The sequence below is a fragment of the Quercus robur genome, chromosome 8, assembly GCF_932294415.1.
Source record: "Quercus robur chromosome 8, dhQueRobu3.1, whole genome shotgun sequence".
In the NCBI taxonomy this organism is placed as follows: domain Eukaryota; kingdom Viridiplantae; phylum Streptophyta; class Magnoliopsida; order Fagales; family Fagaceae; genus Quercus; species Quercus robur.
In genome coordinates, this window is record NC_065541.1 from 2,026,325 (window position 1) to 2,053,339 (window position 27,015).

The 27,015-nt window shown below is 35.1% G+C and overlaps 1 protein-coding gene and 2 pseudogenes across 1 annotated transcript; 1 reads left to right on the top strand and 2 right to left on the bottom strand.

Moving 5' to 3' along the window:
• The first annotated feature begins 715 nt into the window (after window positions 1-715).
• On the top strand, window positions 716-5,470 carry LOC126694041 (uncharacterized; annotated as a pseudogene).
• A 2,702-nt stretch (window positions 5,471-8,172) lies between these two features.
• On the bottom strand, window positions 8,173-13,065 carry LOC126694042 (subtilisin-like protease SBT5.4). The gene is made up of 11 exons (XM_050390068.1): window positions 12,982-13,065; window positions 12,673-12,782; window positions 12,462-12,559; window positions 12,161-12,325; window positions 11,382-11,490; window positions 10,342-10,885; window positions 9,839-9,936; window positions 9,446-9,691; window positions 9,227-9,341; window positions 8,902-9,115; window positions 8,173-8,788 (listed from the first exon to the last, which is right to left on the bottom strand). The coding sequence occupies exons 1-11, from the start codon at window positions 13,063-13,065 to the stop codon at window positions 8,241-8,243; spliced, it is 2,331 nt and encodes a 776-aa protein (XP_050246025.1). The 3' UTR covers window positions 8,173-8,240.
• A 5,020-nt stretch (window positions 13,066-18,085) lies between these two features.
• On the bottom strand, window positions 18,086-23,102 carry LOC126694044 (subtilisin-like protease SBT5.4; annotated as a pseudogene).
• Between the last annotated feature and the right edge of the window lie 3,913 nt (window positions 23,103-27,015).

The following is a 27,015-nucleotide window of genomic DNA, read 5'->3' on the forward strand; positions in this document are numbered from 1 at the left end:
GAGAACATTAGAGGGTAAAAGCCATATTATTTTGAGTGAAACACGAGTGGAGAGTGATCCACATTCTTGAGTGTAAACACGTAAGGGAGTGATTCGTGAGGTTCCTTTTTTTTTTTTTTTTTCTTCTTCTAACCTTTGTTTTGCAGCAATCATGTCTCACGATAGTGGTAAGAGCATTGCCGAAGATGATACAAAATTGGCTGATTTGAAAGCGTTTTTGGAGGTCATGATGAGTGAGATGAGGCGTGTGATGAAGATGGAGATGGCGCAGGTTCATGAACGGATAGATCAAATGGAGAATAGATGTGAGGAGCAACCACAAAACGGTCGTAATTTGCGTAGAAGGGAAAGAGTTCCACCGAGGGAGGAGGATGAAGAGCATTATGGGTCTGGTTTTGATGAAGAAGAAGATCGGGATTCCATTGTTAGCAATAGGAGACCTGGAGGAAGATTTAGAGAAGCTAGGAATCGCGAAGATAACAACTTGGGTGGTATTAAGATGAAGATTCCGTCCTTTCAAGGTAGGTCTGATCCTGAGGCATATCTTGAGTGGGAGAAGAAGATGGAGTTCGTGTTTGATTGCCACAATTACTCCGAGACAAAGAAGGTAAAATTAGCCGTGATTGAATTTTCTGAATATGCTATTACTTGGTGGGATCAGCTTGTGATAAACAGAAGGCAGAATAGAGAATACCCAATAAACACATGGGAGGAGATGAAAGTAGTGATGAGAAAGCGATTCGTTCCAAGTTACTACTACCGAGAGTTGTTCAAAAAGCTACAAGGTCTTAGACAAGGGAGTCGAAGCGTAGAGGATTACTACAAGGAGATGGAGATTGCTATGATCTGCGCTAATGTAGAAGAGGATCGGGAGGCTACAATGGCTAGATTTTTGCTTGGCTTAAACTGGGAGATCCATGATAAGGTAGAGATGCAGCATTATGTGGAATTGGCAGATATGGTGCATATGGCTATCAAAGTGGAACAACAACTCAAGAGAGGGAATGGGACATGTGCAGGCCATAACTCTAGTTCTACCTCTTGGAAATCGAGTCATGCTAGGCCGTTGGACAAGTTACAAACTAAGGATGTCAATACCGTACCGGTTTGGCCACCGATACGATATATTTTGGATACCGGTCAATACCGGTGTACCGTTTCGGGTTTACCGCTATTTTTTATATTTATAAATATAAATATATATATATATATATATGTATGTATGTGTTTGTGTATATATATATTATAATAAATATAAAAGTTTACCATAAAACATTTCCTCAATTTAGAACTAGTTATTCATGGTTTTAGACTTTAGTATCAATTAAAAGGGAAAAAAATAAAAAAATAAAATAGAAAGCTTAAAAGTTATCATTGCATACTAAGAAAACAAATAATACTAATAAGTTAATACAAATAAGTTACCATTTTGTCCTAACAAAAATTCAAAAATTACAAAACTTAAAAAAAAAAAAAAAAAAAAAAAAAAAAAAAAAAACTTTTTTCTGTACCGGCCGGTATTGCCCGAAATTGGCCGGTACGGCCGGTATTTTTTCTGGTACGAAACAGGGGGGTTAAGTGTACCGGATTGCTGGCCGGTACGGTATATTCCGGCCGGTACGGTACGATATTGACATCCATGTTACAAACGCCCAAACCCGAACCCAAGTCCGCGACCACCAGCCACGTTCCTCAAGGTAAAAATGAAGCCTCTACCTCTAGGAATCATGATATTAAATGTTTTAGATGTCAAAGCAGGGGCCACATAGCAAGTCAATGTCCAAACAAGCAAGTCATGGTGTTGCAAGCCAATGGTGAAATTGTGACCGATGATGAAGATTCCGACACCGACGACATGCCGCCATTAGAGGATGTTTCCGAGAAGGAGTATTTAGCCCCTGGCGCATAGACATTGGTGGTGAGGAGAGCATTAAGCTTGCAAGCAAAAGGAGTTGATGAAATACAGCGGGAGAACATCTTTCACACTAGGTGCTACGTTAAAGACAAGGTATGTAGTATGATTATTGATGGTGGTAGTTGTACTAATGTTGCAAGCACAATTATGGTGGAGAAATTGGGATTGCCCATGGTAAAGTACCCTAGACCGTACAAGTTGCAATGGCTAAATGATAGTGGTGAGATCAGGGTGAACAAGCAAGTGTTAGTTGCATTTTGAATCAGTAAATATGAGGATGAGGTGTTGTGTGATGTAGTACCGATGCAAGCGGGACACTTATTACTAGGGCGTCCATGGCAGTTCGATAGGTAAGTAAAGCATGATGGCTTTACGAACAAGTACTCTTTTGTACTTAATCAACGATCAATCACTCTTGTACCATTGACACCGTAGCAAGTATACGAGGATCAAGTAAGATTACAAAAGGAGAATGATCAAAAGAAAGAGAGTGAGCAAAAGAAAAAGAGTGAAAATCAGAGAGAGGCCGAGAAAAATGAGGGAGAAAAAGAAAATCAAAGTTCAGCCCTTGAGAGAAAATTAGAGAGAAAACAAAAGAATTTCTATGCAAAAGTGAGTGAGATCAAGCAAGCAATGTTTTCAAATAAGCCGATGATTGTACTTTTGTACAAAGAGGCACTTTTAAACACTAACGAACTTGACCTTGCTTTGCCTAGTTCTATTGTTTCTCTTTTGTAGGAGTACGAGGATGCCTTCCCCGAGGAAACACCACATGGGTTACCTCCAAACCGAGGGATTGAATATCAAATTGATTTTGTTCCCGGTGCAACCATTCCAAACCGACCAGCTTATAGGAGCAATCTCGAGGAGACAAAGGAGCTTCAACAGCAGGTAAGTGAATTGTTGGAGAAAGGGCACGTGAGGGAGAGCATGAGCCCATGTGCAGTTCCGGTCTTACTTGTACCTAAGAGGGATGGGACGTGGAGAATGTGCGTTGATTGCCGAGCCATCAACAACATAATGGTAAAGTATCGTCATCCTATCCCACGCTTAGATGATATGTTAGATGAGCTGCATGGTTCTTGCATATTTTCTAAGATTGATTTAAAAAGTGGTTATCATCAAATTAGGATAAAAGAAGGAGATGAATGGAAAACCGCCTTTAAAACAAAATATGGTTTGTATGAATGGTTAGTTATGCCTTTTGGTTTGACTAATGTTCCGAGCACCTTTATGAGACTTATGAACCATGTTTTGCATGCATTTATAGGCAGATTTGTTGTTATCTATTTTGATGATATACTCATTTATAGCAAAAACATAGACGATCATGTAGTACATTTGAAATCCGTTTTAGATGTGCTAAGGAAAGAAAGGATGTTTGCTAATTTAAATAAGTGCACTTTTTTCACCGATAAGCTTGTATTTTTGGGATTTGTTGTTAGTGCACAAGGTATACAGGTTGATGCAGAGAAGGTACGTGCAATCCAAGATTAGCCGAGCCCCACAAGTATAGGTAATGTTCGTAGTTTTCATGGACTTGCTAGTTTCTACCGGCGGTTTGTGAAGGACTTCAATAGCTTAGCCGCACCGCTTACTGAAGTGATCAAGAAGAACGTTGGATTTCGGTGGGGAGAAGAACAAGAGAAGGCATTTCAATTAATCAAAGAGAAGCTGACTAATGCACCTTTGTTGTCTTTGCCCAATTTTTTTAAAACGTTTGAAATTGAATGTAATGCTTCAGCTATTGGTATAGGAGCCGTTCTTAAGCAAGAAGGACGACCAATTGCTTACTTCAGCGAGAAACTCAGCGGGGCAGCCTTAAACTACCCAACTTATGACAAGGAGTTGTATGCATTGGTTCGAGTTTTAGAGACGTGGCAGCACTACCTATGGCCTAAGGAGTTCGTGATCCACATTGATCATGAGTCCTTGAAACACTTGAAGTGCCAACACAAGCTAAACAAAAGGCATGCACGATGGGTGGAGTTTATAGAGACGTTTTCATACGTCATTCGGTACAAGCAAGGTAAGGAGAATGTAGTCGCCGATGCACTTTCTCACAGGTATGCCTTACTTTCCACACATGATGCAAAATTGCTTGGTTTTGAACACATTAAAGAATTATATGCTGAAGACCACGAATTTCATGAGGAATATCGAGCTTGTGAGAAAATCGCCTCTGGTAAGTTCTTTAAGCTTGATGGATTCCTATTTCGAAAAAATAAGTTATGCGTGCCTAATTGTTCTATGAGGGAGTTATTAGTGCAGGAATCACATGGTGGGGGATTAATGGGACATTTTGGAGTTGCAAAGACTTTAGCTATTTTGCATGAACACTTTTATTGGCCTCACATGAAACGAGATGTCGAACGGATTTGTGGTAGATGTGTCACATGTAGGCAAGCTAAATCCAAAGTGCAGCCCAACGGTTTGTATACTGCTTTACCAATTCCTAGTGAGCCTTGGATTGATATTTCAATGGATTTTGTGTTAGGATTGCCTAGGACTAAACATGGAAGAGATTCAATTTTTGTGGTCGTGGATAGATTTTCTAAAATGGCACATTTTATTCCATGTCACAAAACGGATAACGCTTCACATGTTGTTGATTTGTTCTTTAGAGAGATTGTGAGATTACATGGCATGCCTAGGACAATTGTTTCGGATAGAGATGCTAAGTTCTTGAGCTATTTTTGGAAAACTTTGTGGTGTAAGCTAGGTACTAAGCTATTGTTTTCCACTACTTGTCATCCACAAACTGATGGTCAAACTGAATTAGTAAATAGGACTTTGTCTACTCTATTGAGGGCAATCATTAGAAAGAACATCAAAACATGGGAAGAATGTTTACCACATATTGAGTTTGCATATAATAGAGCTGTTCATTCTGCTACCAAATTTTCGCCATTTGAAATTGTGTATGGGTTTAATCCTTTAACTCCATTGGATTTATCTCCTTTACCTTTGACGGAGCATGTTAATTTAGATGGCAAAAAAAAAGCTGACTTTGTGAAGCAGATTCATGAGAAAGCAAGACTCAACATTGAGCGAAAAACGGAGCAATATGCCACACAAGCCAACAAGGGACGTTGCAAACTGGTTTTTGAACCCGGAGATTGGGTTTGGCTACATATGAGAAAAGAAAGATTCCCGGCGAAAAGATGTTCCAAATTGCTCCCAAGAGGAGATGGTCCCTTCCAAGTCCTTGAGCATATCAATGACAATGCTTACAAGCTAGATTTACCTGGTAAGTACAATGTTAGTGCCACTTTTAATGTTACTGATTTGAGTCCTTTTGATGTAGGTGAAGATTTGAGGGCAAATCCTTTTCAAGGGAGGGGAATGATGGAGATCAAGGCACCGCTTCAAAGGATCTCGTTCAAGAACCAAGTGGGCCGGTTACAAGAGCACAAGCAAAGAAGTTCAAGGATGTACTCAACGGACTCATCCAAGAGTTATGGGCTCAAGCAAATTCGTGGAGGCCCATTGAGCATGATCCACGTGGGCAACAAAGCAATATGCAATATGCAATTCATTGCTTCCCTGACTTAGCACCACATCATCAACGATTTGCAATATGCAATTCTCTTCCATTGACAAAACAAAGCAATCTACCAAATTTATATACCCTAGGAACATTTCTACGGGATGATGACTTGTTAAGACTTCCACCAATTCAACCCCAAAGCCATAAATATCACACTTTTCGGTGACAGGTAGTGTGTCCAGATATTCTGGGTATATGTATCCAATGGTTCCATCAATGGATTTACCTTGAAAAAAGTCTTCTCCAAGTGCAATTGAAACCAAAAAACCAAAATTTTATAGTTTGGCCGTCCAGGAATCATCCAAAATATATTTGATGATTTGACATTCAAATAGACTATTGGCCTTGGCCTACCATAGTCCATGTAACAAAGAGCTTAGGATATTTTAGTGGCTATTCTTACATGGTCAAGCCATGAGATCCGGCAAAGAATCTCATTGCATTGGCCGTGGAGATGATCAAAGAGGGTGCCATTGGAGATGAGCTGAAAAATCAAAATGGGATTTTCAATTTCAAGGTAGCAACCGTAGCCTCGTAACATTCTTGTGGCTGATCAATTGTTTTATTGTGACTTGACTTAAGAGAAATCTACTATCATCTCAAAGGGCCAATGTGTTGGAGGACCTTTGACTTTAATAGCTAGTCCCCGTTCATCTAGTGTTCCTTTGTAGAATGTTACAATTTCAGCACCGAGGATTAGATTAGGATTGAAGTTATTAGTAGCCTATTAGATGTCCTTGGCAGAGAAAATCTTGATTGGCTCTATATCTCTACCTCAGTTGCAGGTAATTTGCTTTTGTAGTAACATTGCTCCATTGCGGATGAAGTATTCTTCTTTGGCCTCAAATAACTACCTTGCTTTCTCCATCCTGATACAGTGATACTCTTCTCTGCCCATAAAGTTATTAAAAAAGTGGATATCACTTCATATGTAGTTAAAGCACATGTATCTTTAATTAAAATTACGTACAAAAAATAAAAGAGAGCTTAACTCTGATAATTATGATTTATTTTGCCTTGAAAAGGGTGTGGATGAAATGAGTCAACAATAATTTATGTACATGATGATAAGCGAATGGCCAAAATCCATTTTAAGCAGATAGTGGAGCAAATTCATATAGGTTATTAAGAGAAAATTTTCAAGTACCTTTATAGAAAGGCCACCAAAGTTAGACCAAATACTCATCACGGTGTAATCAAAATCTTACCAATCATCGCCTAGAATTCATAACAGAAGAAATTAGCAACGTTGTTGCTACTAATACCAGAAAGTAAAGTTACGGTTTTGGTCCTACTTTGAATATAAGTTGAGATTTGATATTTCATGACAAACCACAATTATACTAAAGCAGAGATGCAAGAAAAATAAAAAAATCAACAAAAAAATTGTGAGAGAGAGAGAGAGAAATAACCTTTTTTGTGAGGAAAAACTATGCGAAGAATGAAAGAAAAATGTCAAATTTATAGTAAAAGGGTGTGAATAAGAAGAGACAAAATAAGGGAAGATGAAGAGTGATATTAAAGTAAAAGGTGGTAAGGAGATGAAAAGGTAAGGGAGGGAGAAAAGTTGGAAAAAGTGTAAATATTAAAAAAAAAAAAAGTAAATGTTAAAAAATTATTATAAAAAAATTAGAAAGAAATAGGATAATGACGTGGACGCTGATATGACTCAACTGGAGCGTAGCAACAATAAATGTTATACTTCATCTTTTAGATATATATATATATATATATATTGATGATGATTTTTCAAACGAGTTTTCAACATTCCAAGATTAGATTACGGCAAATATGAGGTACACCACATTTCATTCAAATTCACAACTAGGTTCAAAGAGTTGGTTTCCACTGTGAACTTCATCATTATAGGTTTTTTTTTTTTTTTTTGAGAAACTGTAGGTTCAAGTTTAGTTTAACAAGTCTTCCTCAAAAAAAAAAAAAAAAAAAAAAAAAAAAAAAAAAAAAAGTTTAACAGGTAAAATCTATTGTATCCTATCCACAAAATAAAAAGGTAAAATCTGTTGTAATTAAAAACTTAAGTCAACATAAAAAATAAAATAAACTATAATTTGGAATCCTTCTTTTTTTGATGAATAGTTTGAATCCTTCTTAGGCTAATGATGATGAGTACTTGTCATTTGTCAAGTAGTAGATGTTACAGGGTTTAAATCCTCTCGTATTCATATGCAAGGCCTAGGAGATCGAGAGGGACCAAATGGCCCACCCAAAAATAAAAAAGTTTTTAATGGAAATATGCTGAAATCACAACTTTACCAATAAAGTTGTACCAGTCAGCCTTATAGCTTGTTAAATTAACTTGTTAGTTGTTAGTAGCATTCTAATTTTATTGGATGTCCTTAAGGAAGGGAACGTTTGCTTCGTAATTAATAAAGACTTGCAAGTTCTGACTATAAACTAATGCCATGTGAAGTTTCATGGAATGTCATATACACGGTCTAGAGCAGCCTATTGGAGAGTAATCACAATTAGTACAACTTTATGAGTCATCATGATGAATGAGAGTATTATTCCAATAAGCCAACATTTTGGGGTTTACACGCGGTGATGCACTTTGAAGGAACAAGAAAGATGCATAAGATACTGAAGGCAAGCAAATAATCAAATCATCTTGATGTTTCTGTTTTCATTTTCACTAGAACTAGGATTACATAATTATTGTGTCCAAGAGGAAAGATGAATTCTGTTCTTTCAACATAGAACACCGTAGGCTCTAGCAAATGAAAACATCTAAAAAATGGTCCTATTTTTTTATTTCTAGCTAGCAAGATTCACTGCAATAGGACTCCTAACTGAGTGCTTGCCGTCTGACCAAATCATATCTCCAAATACATAGCCGGCTCTAGTGCCTAATTTGGCAAAATTGGGCGTAATAATAACCTGGAAGGTCTTCTTTTCACCAGTTGTCTTGAACTCCAAAACACTAGGTTTGACAGTGACAAAAACTGCAAAGGGTTGCCTAACACGCACTTTGTATGTGCCTGGAGAACCAACGTTAGTTACTGTTCTAGTAAGAGTCACCTTGCGTGCTTGGATGTTAGGAACTGCGATTGAAGGGTAGTTGAAGTCCTCTAGACCGAAAGTATCGGGACATGAATAAGGCTTCTGAGAAAATAATCGGATCATGGTATCATTGTAGCCACGAGCACATAAGAAATTCAAGTAATCTTCAGTGGTAGTGTCATAAACGAGTCCAGGGTCCATTGCACGGTTTGGGTTCACATGTCCTGAACCATAGGCAAATGGTGTCGCCTTGGCAATGGATGAGTCCAGAATTGACTTCCTGGTGTTATCTCGGGTTTTTGCTGGAGTTGAAAATGGAAATGGAAAGATTAGAGGTGGTGAACAAGAATGTGGGACGCTTCTCTGACTTCTCAGCATGAAGGATTTGCAATATGAACTTAAAAAGAATGTTTACCTGTAGTCATGAGTGCAGATTTGATAGCTGACGGACTCCAGAGAGGGTACCGTGTTTTGAGAAGGCCAACAATGCCAGCAACATGAGGACATGACATGGAAGTGCCAGAGAGTATAGAGTAAGGAAACCGGCGTTTGTCATTATCTAATCCAGTGGGACTTACTGCTTCGGTGAAAGCAGCAAGTATGCTCACTCCTGGTCCAGTGATATCAGGCTGCAATTAACACAAAAAGTTAAGCACATAAGAGAATCTGCACATGATGTATACTTGAAAATAATACCCAAAAAAAAAAAAAAATGTTGAAGATTGAATTGCTTTGCAGACCTTGAGAATTGTTGGCTCAATGTTACTGGGTCCCCTAGATGAGAATGCAGCCATAAATGGGGCTGGCTTTACTCCTAATAGTGTCTTTACATCAGTAACGGAAGCAGTGGGGTTCCTATTACAAAGAAATATCCATTCATAACAATTATAACTTGTTAGAAAATAATCTTCGGTCTAACTAGTTCAAAAATGATTGTAAGAAGTGAAAAAGATAAGTACTTGGTTCTGTTAAGGTAAGCAAATATAATTTGGCCATCAATATAGTTTATATGTGAAGCAGGTAGCACATGAGGATCAGCTGAAAGATCATTCCCATCAGTCACATTATTAGCCAATATCATACCTACAGCACCTGCCCTAAGACACTCACTGCCCTTATCAAGTCTTGCATTCTCCCCTCGTAGACACAACACAATCTTGCCTTTCACCTTTATGGGATCAAGACTTCCAGCATTACAAAGCAGACTACCAGTAAGTATTGTAAAAAAAAAAAAAAAAAAAAAAAAAAAACTCAATTTTATATGGTAGAGAATTGAAGAAAGGTAATCATACAATTTGATATTACAAAATTATATTTGTGTTAGATTGAGGACATGGAGTGGTTGTGCTTACGCGGATGTGGTGGATACGTTTGCAATATTGGCATTTGCAGCACTGATCAATGGATAGAACTTTCCACCTGGCACACCTAAAGCTGAAAGACTTACTCCCTAACAATGAAAATTAGGAATGTCACTACTACTGTTTTCATGTAATGAATACGGATAAATTACATATTTCTTGTCAAAAGTTGCATTTGGAGGAAATTTTTAAAAATTCCTGGTCTTTTCCAGAACTAGTTTATCAATAATGCTCTCTTGAATATGCATTATATGGAAAAAAAATGGTAGCATTGAACTCCCACCTTATCACCTTATCCAACTGCAACGCCAAAGGCAAAGCACCTTAGTATTAAGAATCAAATAATTGTTGCAGATTCAATGTAAGGGCATAGCTGAATAAGCAAACAGCTCAGAACTTGGCTAGCCACAACTCACTTTCATGTTATACGCATACTGAAATTAATCCCTAGAATATTTTTATACATGGACTGTGAAAAATAAGATACACAATACCTCGATTTGCTTCTTGTTGCCAAGAGAAACATAGTTAGCAAGATTCCTGTCTGTTGTACTAGCCCCAACTGTGAAAATCCATGGAGCCACATTTGTTACAGTCTGCAGAATTGGTCCAGAATTGCCAGCTGAGCAAACCACAGCAATATTATTCTTAACAGCATGGAAGGAACTTATTGATACCCCATCCCTGAAAAATTCAGTGCCACCAACGCCACCAATAGACATTGAGAGCACATCAACACCATCACTTATTGCCGCATCAACGGCAGCCATGATATCTGCATCATAGCACCCGCCAGTAGTCTCGGTTTCTGGCCAGCAGACCTTGTAGGCAGCCACACGGGCTCTTGGTGATCCACCTGAAGCTGTGCCATTGGCAATGTTAAGAATGCTAGTGTGCGGTACAAAGTTACCACCAGCGGTAGATAAGGTATGGGTGCCATGGCCCTCCAGATCACGAGCAGAGTTAAGGGATTCGTTAAGAGGAGTTCTTAATGCTGCAGCATAACCTTTGTTGAAGTACCGAACTCCAATCAACTTCCTGCATACATAACAATTAAAAGCGGTGAAGCCAGGCCATATTCAAATGTGAACATACGAGAATAGAGAGCATATAAGGAAGCCTTTCTTTGTAGAAACGCAGGCAAATACCAGATTGACTTAACAAGAATGACTAGAGGGTGATTTCTATCTAATCATATTACATTAGAAGCCATTCCATGTGGTTCTTTTCTTTGAAAATTTACTTAAGCATTTAAGACATGATAATTCCCATGAAGCTAAATTAGCACACTTTGTTTTCAAGTGTGACAATGAACCACCTTTGCTCTTTCAATAGCTTTTCAAAATTTATGAATTCAATTTGGTTATCGAAATCGAAACTATGTCTCTTTTTGGTTATCAACATAAACTTCTTGATAGTATTCATAAAATCTTTCAATATGAACCCATAAGGCAATACACACAATCGGATGAGGTATTTCCTATTCAAAATTTGTTAGAGAAAATTGGCATGAGTGGAGGGGAAAAAAAAAGACCTGTTGCAACGAAAGCCATCTTTATAGCCAGGTTGACAGATGCCACGCCATTTGGCAGGGATGGGACCATACCCCTTATCTTGGAAGCTCTTTGATTCCGGCCAAGCACCTGGCACAATCCCATTGAAAAAAGAGGGCAAACCATAAAAAGTGAAAGCAAAATAGCAATTAACATAGGAAAATTTGCACAAATATTTTTTATATATACATGCGAACATATTGCATTTATTGATAATTGAGATTTATTTCTTTGGTGATTCACACTTGCAATTTTTAATGATAAAAAATATCAAGTTGCAAAGATAAGAATAAGTGAATGTGGATGACCTAAGCAATGGAGGAATTAATAGAGAGAGAGTTACAACCATAATACAAAAGGTATATTTATTATATATATATATATATAGTACTATGGGTTGTTAAAAAACAAACATGCCATGAATCTCTAATATACATTATTTTGTAACGTGAGATCAGCACACTTCAATCTGAAAAATATAAAATTGGGTTGTTCAAATCAACTAAGAAACGTCATACGTTGGTTTGAAATATATCAAAATTGACCTGATAATTCATCTAATAAAAAAGAGTTTGGAGTCAAATATGTTCATGTCAAAGCAGTAATGCAAAGCATATGGTTTTCATCATAGCCAACTTTAAGGGCTTGTACAAAGAAGTTAGTTGGGCTAGAAACATGCAGGCAACATTTTCATATTTCTTCACACTTTGTGAAATGAAAAAGCAATCAATCTTGAAGTAAAAGAGAATATAAGACTCACCGGTGTCAATGGTTCCAATGACTACGTCCTCACCATACCTCCCTGCTTTCCATGCTGATGAATCAGGAATTTGTCCATCTTTAGTAAGCCCAAGAAATTCCCATGACCGGGTTGTGTGCAGTTTTCTTGGTAGGTTTGGGAAGACTGATATTACTTTTGGATCCTCTGCAAGTGAAAACACAGCCATTGTCAGATATGGTCCCAACTGCATAAATTTAGCTTGCAGCAGGGACAGAAACAGGGGAAAACAAAGCCATCAATATAAAAATCCCAGAGAACTGAATTAGATTGTATTCCTCACTTGCAATCTGTGTTGCTTCTTTCTCATCAAGCATTGCAGCAAAACCATTGATATGTCTTGTATAAGAGTAAATGATTGCATCCTTAGCCTTCAAAGTACTGTGCAAGAAATTTATAAATAACAAAGTTGTCATTTTTATTCAACATTGACCAAAAAGAAAAAAGAAAGAAGAACATAAGTTATACAGGACACCTGTTATCAAATTTTATACCTTCCTACGAATGATCCAAGCAAGTCTAAATGAGAATTCGTCACACTGTCAAGTTCTTGCAATGAAGCATCGAATAGATGCGATTGTGCTCCCATGTACACAATATAAGACTGCACCAAGATGTAAAAATTAAGGCCATTGATGAAACAGTTATAGAAGTCTATCAAATACCCAAATCAATACTGGTAATGACATACATTTAGAACTTGAAATTTTATTCACATGCATAAAATATCAAAACCTTTTCATGAAAACAAAAAACATAGAACTTTGAATGACAACATTGATCAGAAACCAAAATGTTGTTACCTTTTTAGCGCCATTGGTGGTGGTATGCAAAAGAAAGAAAACAACAAGGGATAAAAGAAGCGAGGGTAGAAAAGAAAGGGCCATTTTTTTTCCCTATCAACTCTCTCAAGTCACAAAACCAAAGAATAAAATTTTGTGGCTAGAGATAGTAAAGAGACTCTGCTTTCCTCTGCTTTTATAACTCAGTTTTGCTCTGTTTTTGGATGATACAAATAACTGGTCATCCTTCAATAACGGAAAGTAGTATGGTTTTGCCATTTCAAGACGATAACCTTTCAATTGAATATAGTCAATTTAGACAGAATGGGCTTCTGAAAAAAAAAAATTAGACAGAATGACTTTGCGATTCTTTTTTATTCAAATACCAAATTCTTTTTTTTTCCAAAAATGACACGTACGGTTGTTATATGGTTGGAAATGATGTGTTTGTGTTCTCAAAATAAGAAAAAAAGAGTTTTTGAGTTTTGTTGTCTAATTCTTTGGCCTCAAAAAGAGGAGGAACTAGGAAGAGAAAAGAAAATTTCTTATCATTTTGTGTCTGTGATGTAAATGTAACCGCCATTACTCTAACCCGGGCTAAAAATGGAACAAGATGACCTCCTATTACCTACTGCCTTTTGGAACTACTAGCTGGTACCCTGCGCGATGGGCGGTCTATTTTGATAAATTTTGTAAGAAATTATTTATGTTTTATTGATTTTATGAATACTATTATTGTTAGTCATAGTTAATCTAAGAAGTTTTTTGCTAAAACTAAATACATTGGTGGAAAATTCTTCTAATTCATGCAACCAATAAATGTCACCAAATCACACAGTTCACATTATCACCTACAAATTTTAATTGAATTAAAAGTAGCCAAAAACAAATCCTTACCACGTATATGCATCATACGATATATCCAAAATATACATCGGCACATAATATGAAAAAATAAGCCTAAGGTGCGGTTCGGATCCGAATTATTTTGCCAGCGTTTGCGTCTTTTTTTTTTTTTTTTTTTTTTTTTTCTTTAGCCATTGTTTTTGACTTTTCAACCTGTGACTGTTCACAACAAAATAAGCACATCAGTGGGTCCGTGCACTGTTCATGGGAGCCACAAACATCACTTTTCAGCAACTTTTTCATTAAAAATGGGTCACACGGTATTATTAACACATTTAAAAATTATTTTGTCACAGTATTTTTAGTTTCAACAAAAATAAATTGTATATAAACGGACCCTAAATACATTACAATGCTACATAAGTAAAAATGCATACATAAAATCTAAACAAAATATTTAAAATGAACATAATATTTTGAAAATTAACATAACTCTCAAAAAGAAAACCAAAGATATTGTGAGAAAAATTATGGAAGTTTAATTTCTATGTCCAATGAAAATGAGGATTTATATTAGACAAATGTGGAGACAAATAATATTTATCTAATTCATTGAATCCGACTCTTGCAATTCTACATTGTATTTAGTTTTATGCACAAAATTGAAAAGTTTTCTTAATTCTTATATTTCTCATGACTTTTTACATCCATCCGTATCTATTTAAAGCAATAAGTTATAAATATATATAAAATTTTGCCTTTTCCCATTTAAAAAAAAAAAAAAAAAAACCATAAATGCTAAATGTAAATAAGGCGGAAGCCTAAATGAAAATAATGTTATACAATGTGCCACTTGGCAGAACCTCATGTTTTCTCACGTGAGGTCTCTGCTTTTAAATATACTAGTTGCAGACCCACGCAATGTGTGGGAATAGATAATATTTTGTAATTTTGATATAATGTATAATTTTCTTTCCTAAATTTGTTGAAGATAATTTACTCTCACAAAAAATTAAACAATTTCTAAACTTTTTATGTTAAGTGGTCCATGTTATTCTAAATTATGTTATAGTGCGTTATGTTTCATAATTTTTTTTTTTTTTTTTACAACTAAACTTTTTAAGTTTCAAATATATTATTCAAATTTCTCATTCTCTTAAAGGAGATTATCATTATAATCAAAACTCATCACAAAATTGCACTTGATATTACTCAAATAATTGATAGGCACATTCAAATACATAGCCAATATTGTGTTTTGATATATATTCAAATTCTCACTTCTAAAATGACTAAGTTTTAACTCAAAAAATAATTAAACAAAAACTGTAAGTGAGAGAGAGAGAGAGAGGACTTGTGATAGGGAACTCAAAAAACACAACACCAAAAAGTGTTAAACCAAAATAGAGTTATAAGAAATATAATGATTCGTCAACTTAAAGTAAAGTTGCAAGAAAGAATAAAAAACAAAACAATCTTAATTAAGAACACAAAAGGTGAAGCATAAAAATATTATTTCCCATATAATATTTATTGATATAATTTTGTACATAAGCTATGTTAGAAATTTGAAAAATCTATATATATATATATATATATATATATAACTGCAGCCTTTGTGCTCTCCACAATTTTACACATCAGCATTATTAAAAAAAAAAATTTTCAACTAAAAAAAAAGATAAAATACTAAAACGTATTGGGTAACGCTTCTACCTCTCATTCATACCCAAAAATTTCAGCTAAAATTTCTCCCCAATTCTAAAAACCAAACCCTATAAGGCTATAACTATTCTCCCCAACTCTGAAAATCAAAAACTCAAAACACATCTCTTCTCTACTTTTTTTCCTTCCCTCAAATCGCAAAATCTCCTCTCCCCATCCTCCCACTCCAAGACCATACAAGCTTATATGGTTACCAAACCTCAATGGAAAATTCTCCATTGAATCTTCCTACCATCTTGCAACCCAACTCACTGATATGCCAACCACAAACTGATGTTTGCTGGAAAAAGCTTTGGAAGCTCAAATACCCTAAGTCTTTGTCCTCATAGATATATATTGATGATGATTTTTCAAACAGGTTTTTAACATTCCAAGATTAGATTACAGCAAATATGAGGTACACCACATTTCATTCAAATTCACAACTAGGTTCAAAGAGTTGGTTTCAACTATGAACTTCATCATTGAAGAATTTCAGGTTGGTTCAACATAGTATATAAAATGTGGGTTATAGTTTTTTTTTTTTTTTTTTTTTTTTTTTTTTTGAGAAACTGTAGGTTCAAGTTTTGTGTAACAGGTAAAATCTATTGTATTCTATCCACAAATAAGAAGGTAAAATCGATTGTAATTAAAAACTTAAGTTAACATTTTGACTAATGACGATGAGTACTTGTCATTTTGTCAAGGAGTATTTGTTGCAGGGTTTAAATCCTATCGTATTCATAGGCAAAGCCTAGGAGATCGAGAGGGACCAAATGGCCCACCCAAAAAAAAAAAGATTTTAATGGAAATATGCTGAAGTCACAACTTTATGAGTCCTCATGATAAATGAGAATATTATTCCAATAAATGAGAATATTACCCACAGTGAACCCAGTAGCTCGCTCACGGCAAGCCCACGCATTCTCAACCAAAAAAAAAAAAAAAGAAAAAAAATTACAGAGAATCAGAAAATCCAACCATCACGTCGCTGGCAGAGAAATCAAATCGATGGCAGAGAAAGCATACCCCAATGCCCAATACTGCCTATACAGAGCAAATCAAACTCAACAGCAAACCAAACACAAAGAACACAGAGAGAAACACAGAGAACATAGAGAGACAGAGGTTTTTATCTAAAAAAAAATCCTCAATACACAAATAAAAACCAAACCCCAGCAAACCATGGTCACGTCGCCGCGACGCCGCAGCTCGCTCGTCATCGCTGTCGTCGCTCGCCCCTCATCGCAGATCGGAGATCGGCCTCTGCTCCGGTGCTCCCTCCGGCCCTCCCTCAAGGTATTTCTCTCTTTTTCTCTCTCACTGTCACTGAAATGAAAAATGAAACGAAATTTTTGTAGATCGTAGACGCCAGACGGTGGATCGGTCATCACTCATCGAAGATCTGTCGTTGACTCGTTGCTTCCTCCGCTTCGGCTCCGGCAGTCCGGCCCTCCCTCAAGGTTTTTCTCTCTGACTCTCTCTCAGTCTCTCTCTCTCTCTCTCTCTCATTGAATGACCGAATGGAAAAATGGAAATGAAATCTGTCTGAGTCTTTTTATTCTTTAACTTTAATAGCATCTCACTCTTTCATTGGTTGATTTTTACTTTTTTTTCTGTTTGTCTTTATAAATTTGTCTTTTTATCCGGTTATTCCTTTTTGTTGGTCAATGGTCAGTGTGTTGGTTTACAGTGTAAACCAACATTATTAAATAATAATTAATATTTATTCAAAAGCTAATAATTAAATTATTAGCTATCATTTATTGCATTTTTTTTAGGAATTGTTTAATTGCTTATTGCTATATTTTAGGAATTGTAACCAAGGATATGTGTTTCATTCTTTTAAGGCTATTTCTTAGGAATTGGCAAACGAGAGTTTTATAAATTGTTACGTATGTACGCGTATTTTACGTGTAACATACGCGTAATTACCAACTAGGATTAAAGCATTATAATTAATGGCAAATAAATTAAAGCAATATAGTTTATTGTTATGCTAAACAACAATAATTAAAGCTATATAATTAAATTAACCAATACATTATAAAAGACAAATTAATTAAATTATTTTTGTTTTTGTTTGAGGGGTTATTATTAATTAAAGTTGTATTAAAAATGGGTTGACTGTTTAAATGATAGTGAAAATTTTGTTTTTTCCTTGAGTATGAATAACATTCATATAATTAAGCAAAAATTTCTAATTAAAATTTTATTTTTTAAAATTCTTTTCAGGTTAATTGAGTCATATTCTTAAAGCTAAAAGAATTATGAGCAAACGAAAAACAATTGTGGAAATACGTAATAATTTTGTATTCAATAGACTTAAGAATTATATTTGGTATATCTCTGTTACAACCCGCCCCCCCCAAGTATGTATTCCTGGCTACGCCCCTGCAGAAGGCAATCAAATAATCAAATCATCTTGATGTTTTTGTTTTCATTTTCAACTAGAACTAGGATTACATAATTATTGTGTCCAAGAGAAAAGACGATTTCTGTTCTTTCAACATAGAACACCGTAGGCTCTAGCAAACGAAAACATCTAAAAAATGGACTAAACTATTTTTTATTTCTAGCTAGCAAGATTCACAGCAATAGGACTCCTGACTGAGTGCTTGCCGTCTGACCAAATCAGATATCCAAATACATAGCCGGCTCTAGTGCCCAATTTGGCAAAATTGGGCGTAATAATAACCTGGAAGGTCTTCTTTTCACTAGTTGTCATGAACTCCGAAACTCTAGGTTTGACTGTGACGAAAACTGCAAAGGGTTGCCTGACACGCACATTGTATGTGCCTGGAGAACCAACGTTAGTTACTGTTCTAGTAAGAGTCACATTGCGTGCTTGGATGTTAGGAACTGCGATTGAAGGGTAGTTGAAGTCCTCTATACTGAAAGTACTGGGACATTAATAAGGCTTCTGAGAAAATAATCGGATCATGGTATCATTGTAGCCACGAGCACATAAGAAGTTCAAGTAATCTTCAGTGGTTGCGTCATAAACGAGTCCAGGATCCATTGCACTGTTTGGGTTCACATGTCCTGAACCATAGGCAAATGGTGTCGCTTCGACAGTGGATGAGTCCAGAATTGACTTCCTGGTGTTATCTCGGGTTTTTCCTGGAGTTGAAAATGGAAATGGAAAGATTAGAGGTGGTGACCAAGAATGTGCAACACTTCTCTGACTTCACAGCATGAAGGATTTGCAATATGAACTTTAAAGAGAATGTTTACCTATAGTCATGATTGCAGATTTGATAGCTAACAGACTCCAGTGAGGGTACCGTGTTTTGAGAAGGCCAACAATGCCAGCAACATGAGGACATGACATGGAAGTGCCAGAGAGTACAGAGTAAGGAAACCGGCGTTTGTCATTATCTAATTCAGTGGGACTTACTGCTTTGGTGTAAGTAGCAAGTATGCTTACTCCTGGTCCAGTGATATCAGGTTGCAAAAAGTTAAGCACATTAGAGAATCTGCACATGATGTATACTTGAAAATAATACCCAAAAAAAAAAAATTGTTGAAGATTGAATTGCTTTGCAGACCTTGAGAACTGTTGGCTCAATGTTACTGGGTCCCCTAGATGAGAATGCAGCCATAAATGGTGCTGGCTTTTCTCCTAATAGTGTCTTTACGTCAGTAACGTAAGCAGTGGGGTTCCTATTACAAAGAAATATCCATTCATAACAATTATAACTTGTTAGAAAATAATCTTGGGTCTAACTAGTTCAAAAATGACTGTAAGAAGTGAAAAAGAAAAGTACTTGATCCTGTTAAGGTAAGCAAATATAATTTGGCTGTCAGTATAGCTGATATGTGAAGCAGGTAGCACATGAGGATCAGCTGAAAGATCATTCCCATCAGTCACATTATTAGCCAATATCATACCAACAGCACCTGCCCTAAGACTCTCAGCGCCCTTTGCAATTCTTGCATTCTCCCCTCGTATACACAACACAATCTTGCCTCTCACCTTTATGGGATCAAGACTTCCAGCAGAACAAAGCAGACTACTAGAAAAAAAAAAAAAAAAAAAAAAAAAAAAAAAAAAAAAACCCTCAGTTTTATATGGTAGAGAATTGAAGAAAGGTAATCATACAATTTGGTATCACAAAATTATATTTGCGTTAGATTGAGGACATGGAGTGGTTGTGCTTATGCGGATGTGGTGGATACGTTTGCAATATTGGTATTTGCAGCACTAATCAACGGATAGAACTTTCCACCTGGCACGCCTGAAGCTGAAAGACTTACTCCCTAACAATGAAAATTAGGAAAGTCACTACAACCGTTTTCATGTAATGAATATGGATAACTTATATATTTCTTGTCAAAAGTTGCATTTGGAGGAAATTTAAAAAATTCCTGGTCTTTTCCAAAACTAGTTTATCAATAATGCTCTATTGAATATGCATTATATCGAAAAAAAAAATGGTAGGATTGAGAATCATCTAATTGTTGGAGATTCAATATAAGGGCATAGCTGAATAAGCAAACAGCTCAGAACTTAGCTAGCCACAGCTCACTTTCGTGTTATATGCATACTGAAACTAATCCCTTGAATATTTTTGTACATGGACTGTGAAAAATAAGATACACAATACCTTGATTTGCTTCTTGTTGCCAAGAGAAACATAGTTAGCAAAATTCCAGTCTGTTGTACTAGCCCCAACTGTTAAAATCCATGGAGACGCATTTGATACAGTCTCCGGAGTTGGTCCATCATTGCCAGCTGAGCAAACCACAGCAATATTATTCTTAACAGCATGGAAGGAACTTATTGATATCCCATCCCTGAAAAATTCAGTGCCACCAGCGCCACCAATAGACATTGAGAGCACATCAACACCATCACTTATTGCAGCATCAACGGCAGCCATGATATCTGCATCATAGCATCCGCCAGTAGTCTCGGTTTCTGGCCAGCAGACCTTGTAGGCAGCCACACGGGCTCTTGGTGATCCACCTGATCCAGTGCCACTGCCAATGTTAAGAATGCTAGCGTTGGGTACAAAGTTACCACCAGCGGTAGATAAGGTATGTGTGCCATTAAAAACGGATTCGTTAAGAGGAGTTAAGGGATTTGTGAAGAGGAGTTTTTAATGCTGCAGCATAACCTTTGTTGAAGTACCGAACTCCAATCAACTTCCTGCATACATAACAATTAAAAACGGTGAAGCCGGGCCATATTCAAATGTGAACATATGAGAATAGAGAGCATATAAGGAAGCCTTTCTTAGTAGAAACACAAGCAAATACCAGATTGACTTAACAAGAACGACTAGAGGGTAGTTTCTATCTAGTCATATTACATTAGAAGCTATTCCATGTGGTTCTTTGCTTTGAAAATTTACTTAAGCATTTAAGACATGATAATTCCCATGAAGCTAAATTAGCACATACTTTGTTTTCAAGTGTGACAATGAACCACCTTTGTTCTGTCAATAGCTTTTCAAAATTTACAAACTCATTTCTGTTATCAAAATCAAAATTCTGTCTCTTTTCGGTTATCAATGTAATCTACTTGATAGCAATCATAGACTCTTTCAATATGAACTCATTAAGGCAATACACACAATCAGATGAGGTATTTCCTATTCAAAATTTGTTAGAGAAAATTGGCATAAGTGGAGGGAAAAAAGAAGACCTGTTGCAACGAACTCCATCTTCATGGCCAGGTTGACAGATGCCATGTCATTTGGCTGGGACGGGACCAAACCCCGTATCTTGGAAGCTGCACCTAGCACAATCCCATAGAAAAAAGAGGGTGTAGTCAAAACAAAATAGCAATTAACATAGGAAAATTTGCACAAGTATTTTTTTTTTATATACACGTGAACATATTGCATATGTGGATAATTGAGATTTATTTCTTTAGTGATTCTAACTGTTGCAAATTGTTAATGATAACAAATATCAAGTTGCAAAGATAAGAATAAGTGAATGTGGATGACCTAAGCAATGGAGGAATTAATAGAGAGTTACAACCATAATACAAAAGTTATATTTATTATATATATATATATATATATATATCTGGTACTATGGGTTGTTAAAAAACAAACATGCCATGAATCTCTAATATACAATATTTTGTAACATGAGATCAACACACTACAATCTGAAATATATAAAATTTGGTTGGTCAAATCAACTAAGAAACATCATAAGTTGGATTGAAATATATCAAAATTGACCTGATAAGTGATCTAATAAAAAAAGTTTGGAGTCAAATATGTTCATGTCAAAGCAGTAATACAAAGCATATGGTTTTCATCATAGCCAACTTAAAGGGCTTGTACAAGAAGTTAGTTGGACTAGAAACATGCATGCAACATTTTCATATTTCTTCACACTTTGTTAAAGGAAAAGAAATCAATCTTGTAGTAAAAAGAGAATATAAGACTCACCGGTGTCAAGGGTTCCAATGACTACATTTTCACCAAACCTCCCCACTTTCCATGCTGATGAATCAGGAATTTGTCCAGCTTTCTGAAGCCCGAGAAATTCCCATGACCGGGTTGTGTTCAGTTTTCTTGGTAGGTTTGGGAAGACTGACATTACTTTTGGATCCTCTGCAAGTGAAAACACAGCCATTGTCAGATATAGTCCCAATTGCCATAAATTTAGCTTGCAGCAGGGACAAAAACAGAGGAAAACAGAGCCATCAATATAAGAATCCAGAGAACTGAATTGGATTGTATTCCTCACTTGCAATCTCCGCTGCTTCTTTCTTATCAAGCATTGCAGCAAAACCATTGATATGTCTTGTATAAGAGTAAATGATTGCATCCTTAGCCTTCAAAGTACTGTGCAAGAAATTTATAAATAACAAAGTTGTCATTTTTATTCAACATTGACCAAAAAGAAAAAAGAAAGAGGAGCATAAGTTATACTGGACACCTGTTATCAAATTTTATACCTTCCTACGAATGATCCAAGCAAGTCTAAATGAGAATTTGTCACACTGTCACGTTCTTGCAATGAAGCATCAAATTGATGCGATTGTGCTCCCATGTACACAACATAAGACTGCACCAAGATGTAAAAATTAAGGCCATTGATGAAACAGTTATAGAAATCTATCAAATACCCAGATCAATACTGGTAATGACATACATTTAGAACTTGAAATTTTATTCACATGCATAAAATATCAAAACCTTTTCATGAAAACAAAAAACATAGAACTTTGAATGACAACATTGATCAGAAACCAAAATGTTGTTACCTTTTTAGCGCCATTGGTGGTGGTATGCAGCAGAAAGAAAACCACAAGGGATAAAAGAGGCGAGGGGAGAAAAGAAAGGATCATTTTTTTTTCTCTATCAACTCTAGTCACAAAACCAAAGAATAAAATTTTGTGAATAGAGATGGTAAAGAGACTCTGCTTTCCTCTGCTTTTATAACTCTGTTTTGGTGTGTCTTTGGATGATACATATAATTGGTCATCCTTCAATAATGGAAAGTAGTATGGTTTATCCATTTCAAGAGGATAACCTTTCAATAGAATATAGTCAATTTACAGAATGGCTTTGCATTCTTTATAATTCAAATACCAAAGTAGTATGGTTTTGCTCTGTCATGTAAATGTACCGTGCTAAAAATGGAACAAGTTGACCTCCTATAACCTACTGCGTTGTTGAACTGTTTTTCAAATGGGTTTTCAACATTCCAAGATTAGATTATAGCAAATATGAGGTACACCACACTTGATTCAAATTCACAACCAGGCTCAGAAAGTTGGTTTCAACTGTGAACTTCATCATTGAAGAGCCTCGGTTTGGTTCAACATAGGATATAAAATATGGTTTTTATTTTTTTATTTATTTTTTAGAAACTGTAGGTTCAATTTTAATTTAGCAGGTAAAATCTATTGTCATTAAAAATTTAACATAAAAAAATAAAAATAAAATAAATAAAAAAACTTTAAGTTTGAATCCTTCTTATAGCCCAATGATGATGAGTAATTGTCATTTGTCAAGGAGTAGATGTTACAGGGTTCAAATCCTATTGTATTCATAGGAAAAGCCTAGGAGATCGAGAGGGAGCAAGTGGCTCACCCAAAAACAATAAATAAATAAATTTAAGACCACAACATTTATCACACATTTTTCAAAACTATCCTAAGTGTAGAAACTGTGACTAACCGACTTTCACTTTCATATGAACTCATTACTCATAATCAGCTAAGACAATTGTAGTAAAGTGTGTAGAATAATTTGTTGTCCTAGAATTATTGAAAAAAATAAATTAGAAGCTAGTTTGTGGCCCATAGTTGTACCCTCTCTTTATTGTTAATTAAAAATTGATTTTTTTTTCCTCTTTTTGGTTGTTGTTCACATATTAATTATTTTCTCAATCTTATAACAAATACATTCATAAAAAGAATGAAAATATTTCATATTTTATCAATGCCTTTTTTAGATTCAAAACTTATAAAAATATAATGAGGATAGGGAAGGAAAAAAAAAAGAAGAAGGAACATAATAAAGTTAAAATTTTAATCTTCAACAATATATATTATTGTTATCTTCCAGTAGTGATGTATAAATAAAAAGCTCTCAAATTCTTGATGTAACAATTTATTCTCTTTCAAAAGTATTTGTGTAATAAGCAATTAAAACTTTGGGACAATCACATAATAACTTTGATTTGTGTAAGTTGTACTTCGTGTCTATCTAACTATTAAAAAAAATCATTCATAAGTGAAATTTTGAACTTGAAAAAAAACAGGCTTATTCATTCAAAAAATCATTAAAGATAAACAAATATAATAAATATGTTATCATTTTGTGGATATTCTTATATTAAAATATCACTTGATATACACATGAATGACTTTTTATATTTTATATCGATCATAAGTAGTGTGTGTATATATATTCAAATGTACGTATGATTATGCATATATATTTTGGCCCCCAAAATCAAATCCTAACTCTGCCACAAATCGTATTTATACATTGTTTAAGAGTATGTTATATGTAGTATAACTCACTTCATCCTCCCTCAAAAACTAACCGTGGCTTTTGAGTATAATTTTGTGGTGTGTCTTTGTGTTAGAACCACATTTCTTCTCTTTATGTGTGTGTGTTTCTCAAAAGATAAAAAACATCTTTTGAATATATCTACAAGAATGAAGTCTATCAAGTAAGTTATTATTATTATTATTATTATTATTCTTTTTTGTTAATATAGGTCTTGAGAGTTTTTTGAGCATCTACTCTTCCAGGCATGTGTAGTCACACAAGATTATTAGAAATTTCTTGAGCATGGCATAAAACGCTTGCTATATAGGAGTTTTGATCTTAAGACCTCATGGATCTCATGAGGCCTTGACTTAGGTTAGGTAAGTTATTATGATGTAATAGAAAGGGTGGAGGTGAAATTTCATGCATGAAGCTATGTAAATGGATAAATACTAGCCCTAGTCTGTTTATTGTTAATTTCACAAATTTTTATTTTTATTTTTTCCTTCAATAAGCAGACACAAATGGGGGTTGTACATAACAATAAAACCATGTAAACATTCTAAAAGGATTGGAGTGACCCACAAAATAAGTACACTATACGTAGTTAATTTGGCTTTGCATCTAACAACTAACAAACTGTACGTATGGGTTCGATCAGAAGAAGTTCAGAGCTATACTGTTAAGGACATATTTTGTGTAATTGGCTAATCCTTTGACAAAACGCACTTTACTTGTATTTGGGTAGATCTAGGATGTGTTTAATACTTCAAGCAACATGTTGTTCAAGTCTAGTATTAAAGCCATGAAGATTGGACCAAGAAACAAGTGAAGAAAAGTTGTTAACTAAAGCTGGATAGATAGCTCAACACCTGCGGGCAGATAGCTTGACAGCTGCTCGACAGATAGATAGCTATCTATCGAGATTTAATGAGGCTCGACAAATACTAGCTATCGAGGTTACGGGAATTCAAATTTTCAGATCTGATTTTGGCCCATGCTTATGTATTTGTGTAGGGTTTCTTTTCTCACAATTCTAGACATATATAAGGATTATTTTAGAGGCCGTCACATAAGAGAATACAAGGATAACATATGCAAAAGGTGACCGATGTCTTATTCTCTCTGAAAGTAGCTACTGTGTCTTTGCGCCTTAGGGTTTTGTAACCAAGTACTTCTTGATCTTCATTGTTAATGAAGTGAAGAACTTTGTAGCCAACTATCTTCTTCAAGTTGGTGTGTTAGTCATGTACTGGGAGCCGTGCATTATTGGTTAGTCACGTATTGGGATCCATGCAAAAAGGGTAGCATTCATATATTGAAAGGTTTAGAGGTTCTGAAGCAGTAGAAGATTTCTACTGTGAATTCATCCACGGGGATTGTAGAGTCTAGGGACAAAGGTTTTGTACTAGATCTGAAACTTCTCTTTATTATAATTGATTGCTTTTTGGGAAGGTTTCCCCTCAAGTTTTTTACTGTGAAACTAGTTTGTTTCATTGGTTTTCCTAGATCATCATATCTTGTCATATTTATTTTTTCCGCTGCATGATTTTTACATGATATTGATGTTAGTTTGCTTTAACAAGGTTTATTCATAATAAATCTAATTAACAACTTGGGTTTAAAACTTGTTAATTCTATCAACCGGGGTCTTAATTTCCCAACATATACCATGTAAAGATGCTAAATGATTGAACCATGCTGCCATATAGTGGTACCTTATGACGACTTGACTCAGTTTTTGTGATATAAGATCTTATAACTGATTGAAATTTTTTTAAGTTCTATATATATATATGTATGTATGTATGTATGTATATGTGCGTGTATATAGTTGATAACCTGATGCCTTTCTCTTTATGAGTTTGTCTTATATATATATATATATATATATGCATTTGGCACATGCTATATATGCATCTATAAGCCTAGGACATACATCTAAGCAATTTTTATATGAGAGGCTTGCTACATCAAAAAATCAAGTAAACCAAACGCCTAAACTGCAATACGTTTTTATTCCCCTTTTACATGATTTTATAGTTTGCCTAAGTATTCATATATTGTAAAACTAGCCTTTAAGCACACGTGTTATGTGTGCTTAGAGACTCTTCTATTTTTTTGAGTAAAGGTTAATAATTTGTATCTATTATAATTTGTAAATATTTTTTTTTCAAACAAATAAAAAGGAAAAACTTTAGAGATAAGTAGTATCTATTATTTCTTTTTTGAACGTGTGATATAGAGAAAAGTATGGGTGGGAAAGATAAAATGAACATGAGGAGAAAGAAGACAATATTTTAGGAGTTCTCTTAGTTTTTTATTTTATTTTATTATTAAATTGACGTGTTTTACTTTTATTCAGATGAAAAAGGAAAAAAAAATGCTAAATTTTATGGAATAAAAAAATGAATGTAAAGAAAAAAAATCCAAAATTTTAGGAGTTCTCTTTTTAAATTCAAAATGAAATTTTGTTAGGACATATGTGATTCACTTGTTAGGAACATATGTTACTATTTTATGTAAT